Here is a 5,080-nt window from a genome sequence, read left to right as displayed (position 1 = left end):
TTCTTTCCGGCATCCGTAAACGCTGTCGTGGCATCGGGGATTGGTCTATCCTCCCTCAAAGGTTTCGTTATCCAGTCCCACTCCCCCAGTCATTGTAATGCTTTTGGCTGCAGAGGGCTTGTTTGCACCTTGGAACTGCTTCCTAGGAGTGCTACTGCCAATTCCTGAGAGTTGAGCAGATACCAGTCGAGGGTGGCCTTTTCCATGGGTATATTTATTGTTGCGGGATCCTGTCCGTCTATTTCATTGACACGTAGGCGACCCCTTTTTATTAATTCTGCTACATCTTCAATTTTTGTTGTTAATGTTTTTCTATGTTGTAAGGGTAGGGCCAGCCATTCCAACACCCCTAGTTCCCCCGCTTTCTTTAATTGAGTCAGTGCACCAAGTAGGTGATCGTGATTAAACCATATAGTGAGATCAATAGGTGCGAGTTGACGGCGGCATACAAAGCCTTCCGAGACGCGCTGGCTAATGAGGCGCGTTGCCGTCACTTGTTCTTCTGTTAGGTGAACTGGTGTACAAGGATCTACGCCTTTTAGCAGGGGTTGCAGCTTCTGTAAAAGGTGATTGGGGATGCCAACCACGGGCCTTATCCATTGTAGGTCACCAAGTAAACGTTGTGCTTCATTAAGTGTGGTGATTTTTGTGTCGATTTGCAGTTTCAACGGTCGTATACACTGCTCCGTTATGGCCCAGCCCAAGTATTTCCAGGGTGGATCGCGTTGTATTTTTTCTTGTGCGATCACTAGCGATTGCCGGGCAAGCATATCAGTAATGAACTGCAATTGTTTGTCTGTGAACTGGTGCGCTTGTGCGAACAAAATGTCATCCATATAATGATAGATTAGAGTTTCAGCCATAGCTCGGCGGATTGGTTGAAGAGCCGCATCCACAAATAACTGACAGATGGTGGGGGAATTGCGCATACCCTGTGGTAAAACTGTCCATTCATATCGTTTATCTGGCTCGCCCCTGTTTATGGCAGGGAGCGTGAAGGCAAATCGCTTGGAATCTCGAGGATGTAACCGTATAGTATAGAAACAGTCCTTGAGGTCTATTATCAGAACGTCCCACCCCTCAGGAATCATGGCTGGGTTTGGAAGTCCAGGCTGCAATGCCCCCATCGGTTCCATTTGGGCGTTAACAGCCCGTAAATCGTGGAGCAAGCGATATTTGCCCGATTTTTTCTTGATCACAAATATGGGCGAGTTCCAGGGACTCGTTGAGAGTTGTAAATGTCCTTGTTTAAACTGTTCTTCTACAAGCAAATGGGCTTGCTCCAACTTTTCCCGTTTCAACGGCCATTGCTTAACCACCACCGGATCATCCGATTTCCAGGTTAGTGGCAACGGGAATGACCAAGCAATGGCATTCAGATTAAAGGGTGTTCGTTGGTCAGTATAACCCCCAGTTGAGCCAGTATATCCCTGCCGATCAGACATTGTACGGACTGGGGTAGTGGAACTACAGAGAGCGCTGCCATGACGTGGTTTTTTTCCAACGATATTCCTACCAGGGGGGTTTTTCTGGCTAGTGTAAGGCCACCTACTCCCGTAATGGTATGACCTGATGCCAAGGTAGGCCAGCGACTGGGCCAGCTTCCAGGAGAGATAAGGCTTGTATCGGCTCCGGTATCCAATAGGGCTGCGATTTTTATCGTTTCCCCCTTAAATGTTATCCGCACCTCCTTTTTGGGCCGTTCCGATAGATCGACAGTGAGGAGCATGAGCCCTGTGGAGCCAAAAGCTCGGTCACCCCGGGGTTGTTCATCTTTGGGGGAAATTTCCGCCGCTAAATGGGGTATTGGAATCAGTTGCCCGATTCTTTGTCCTTTATCAATTGTAATGGGTGGAAAGGGCGTGTATACCATCAGGCATATTTCTCCGGTATAATCGGCATCGATGACTCCAGGTAACACAAACAACCCCAACATCCAGGTGGACGAGCGTCCTAGGAGCAAGGCACCGGTGGGCCTGCCTGCTACGAGCAGCGGTCCTCTTATTCCGGTAGGAACCTTTTCCGGGCGATCAGTGTAGAGTGTTGTCTTTACATCTGCTGCCACGTCCAAACCGAGGGATCCTGGGGTTGCGGGCTGCAGACTGTAGGAAGCGCTGTTTGCTGCTTTCTGGCTACTTGTGTCTGGGCGCGGCCAGTCGCGCTGGGTCTCCCGTTTCCCGACAGCTTACGACAGGCTCCGCTGGAGTGAGAGCTGGCTTGGCATTGAGGACACCATACTTCAGGAGCTCGGCACTCTCGCCGGATGTGCCCCCGTTTGCCACATTGATAGCATTTCAGGCCAGGAGCAGAATTCTGCTTATTTTTCATGAGCCCCCCCGAAGCCTGGAGAGGGGCCAAGGCTGCCAGAACTTGAGTCTGCATACAGGCAGCCTGTTCCTTTAAACCTTCCCCCAGTCCTTTGATTGCATCCACTAAAAATGCCTGATTTCCCGAGGGCATGGTGGCGGCCCGTTCTAAGAGTTCTTCTATGCTCCACCCTCCTGGCAGGGTCCCAATCAATTGTTTAATCTTCTCGTTCCCATTTTGAATGGCACATTGTTTTAACAGTGCTCCCTTCATCCAGGTGGGAACCCCGGCTCTATCTATAGCCGCCGCCACCTTATCTATAAACGTCCCCAGTGGCTCCTCCCTGCCCTGTTTGATCCCCATATACGGTGGCGCTCCCCCCGGCTCTCTAACACGATCTAGCGCTGCCCGGAACAACCTCATGGCTTCTCGCGCCTTATCAGGACCTATAAGGATCTGGGCTTCCGTACGTACGTACGGTCCTACCCCCAAAAGTTCGTCCATTGTTACCCCATGGAGGGGATCCCCGGGTTGCCGATTGACCGCAACTGCATCATGGGCCAACGTCTGCCAGTGAGCCCCGTGGAGCATCTGCTGATGTGCCGTCAATATGAGCCGCTGCAGGGCTCGTAAATCGTTCGGTAACAAGATGGTCGTATCGAACATATAGTCCAGCATTTGCTTCACGGGTTCACTTTTGGATCCATATTGTCTAACTGTATCTCGTAATTGAATCAACATTTTCCAGTCCATCGGAGTATACTCCGCCCTCATTTGTTGATTTCCCTGCGGGTCTACAAAGGGTGTATACAACACCGGGCAAGCCAGCATTCTTAACTCCCCTAACTCTGGATCCCCCTCTTCTGCAGCGTGTTTGGCTAATTCCTGCCATGCTTCGCCCCGTTTTCTGGTGAATTCACTCCATGCTCCCTCCAGGGGGCAAGCGCTGCTTAGCGGAGGCTGCGCCTTTGGAGACATATTCGAATTCAAAGTGGCGGAATCGAGATCGGGAGGGGCCGACGGTGGCGGCTGCTCCACGCTCCCTTTTTCTTCCTCACTCTCCTTCGGCTCGCCCTTCTGAGGGATGATAAATGTACGTGTCCCGGGAGCCAAGGGCTCGTCCCCATATTCATATCGAGCATTATTGTGCTGCGCGGCAAGCGCATGGCTAGCTGCTCTTTTCTCCGATTCCCGCCGTAAAAGAGCATTATGCACGGCTCGCCATAGACGTCCCTGCTTTTTTGCGCTTTTGTCCTCATCTATAGTTGCTGCCCATAGAAGCTCCCCAAGCTTTCGCCACTCCGTGAGCTCATGCACTGTATGTGGGTTCTTAAAGCATCCCTTGTTAAGACCCCACTCAAGCAAACCTGGCAATTCCTTTTTCCAATCCTTTGTTTCATACCCCTCCACATTGCACTGTTGCAACGTGCGCATAAATAATTCATACGCCACTTGCCTATCCATTTTTATCGCTAGCAGTTACTTTTTCTCCAGGCTTCGGTGGCGCGTACGGCCCCTTACTCACCGATGTGGCCAAGGGGGGTGTCGTTCCTCTCCGCTCCAATGGCGGCTTCGGCACCGTCCCGGCTGCGCTGCGGAACCCGACTCTCTAATACTTCTCTCCTTCGTGGCGATCACGTCGGGGTCACCATTTGTCGGAGAGAGGGAGACTGCAGACACCCGTTGGTCATCAACAGAACTCGTTTATTAGTCGTTTTAGCTTGCTTCTTATACATTTTGGTTGTTTACTCGACCGGTATTTTGGTTGTTTATTCGAAAGATAACTTCTGTCTGGCCAGCCCAGATTACGGTAGATAAGCAAGCAGCTTCTTCATTCTTCCGGTACCAAACCGGTTCCTGTTTGCCTTTGATTTGTGCAGCTGCATCAACTTCTTTATCTCAAGGAAACTCTGTCCTTTGTCTTACTTAAGCCCTCCGTATCAGCTCTGCCTGGCTATGTCCTTTTTCCATTAACCAGGTTTGAACAATGCTCTCTACACAGGAGCTCTTGGCCTTTGGCCCATGCAAAACCCAGACATGTCCAGAGGGTATTTTTGGGGACTATTCCCTGATCCCATTCTTATGTCCAGCTTTGGAAGAAGAGCCCAGTGATCAGGCACACAGGAGACAATCCTGTTTTACTACTAGGGAGGCCAGTTCTGACCCAGTGTGTGGCAGATTGACAGAAAAGCACTGGGTTAGACAAAATGGGTTTGTGCCTATTGAGGAGAGAGATTAATTTAGATATTTGTGTAGAAATACACTTCTCAAACACAGAATAGCCAAAACACCACCGTTACCTAAAACAGCTATGAAATCACTTTCGAAGAGTGATGCGCAACAGGTGTGCCCTGTAATTAGAATAAGGGAGACGTAGTGAGACCATTTGAATGGCTACATTCCCTCAATGACAGCATGGAATTCTGGAGGAGAGACCACCAGGGAAGATAAGGAGGGGGAAATGCTAGAATGGAGAGCTTGGATACATGGAGCTCTTCCATAGGATGGACCAAGGCCAGTAGCTCTGAAGGGTGGAGGACCTCAGGAAAGGCAGCTATTAATTAAGCATCTGTTAAGAAGAAGAATGCTCCATACAAACAGTTGTTAAAGTTAGGAAACATCGCTGGAGCCCAGCTTGACTAAACAGGGAACTGGCATGTGGCCTTCAAGTCAATAAGGCAGCATGTGGAAAAGGGAGAAAGAGAAAGGCTGCAAAGGAGGAAGTCAGAAATATTGTCTGGTAAAGTAAGGATGGTTTGGGGAAAGCCAAATC

At 50.0% G+C, this 5,080-nt stretch overlaps 1 protein-coding gene across 1 annotated transcript; it reads right to left on the bottom strand.

The window, feature by feature from the left end:
- Positions 1 to 2,049: 2,049 nt before the first annotated feature.
- Positions 2,050 to 3,081, bottom strand: LOC148594062 (endogenous retrovirus group K member 5 Gag polyprotein-like). Its single transcript, XM_088528153.1, has one exon. It carries the CDS (start codon positions 3,079 to 3,081, stop codon positions 2,050 to 2,052), a length of 1,032 nt encoding a protein of 343 aa, XP_088384279.1.
- Between the last annotated feature and the right edge of the window lie 1,999 nt (positions 3,082 to 5,080).

Source organism: Tinamus guttatus, unplaced genomic scaffold (genome assembly GCF_059628265.1).
Source record: "Tinamus guttatus ecotype Peru unplaced genomic scaffold, ASM5962826v1 Tinamus_guttatus_pri_ptg000303l, whole genome shotgun sequence".
In the NCBI taxonomy this organism is placed as follows: domain Eukaryota; kingdom Metazoa; phylum Chordata; class Aves; order Tinamiformes; family Tinamidae; genus Tinamus; species Tinamus guttatus.
Note: the sequence above shows the minus strand (reverse complement) of the source record. Positions and strands in the feature narration are given on the sequence as shown.

Coding starts and splice junctions, on each gene's coding strand:
- LOC148594062 (XM_088528153.1), bottom strand. CDS start 3,081: ATGAGGGCGGAGTATACTCCGATGGACTGGAAAATGTTGATTCAATTA.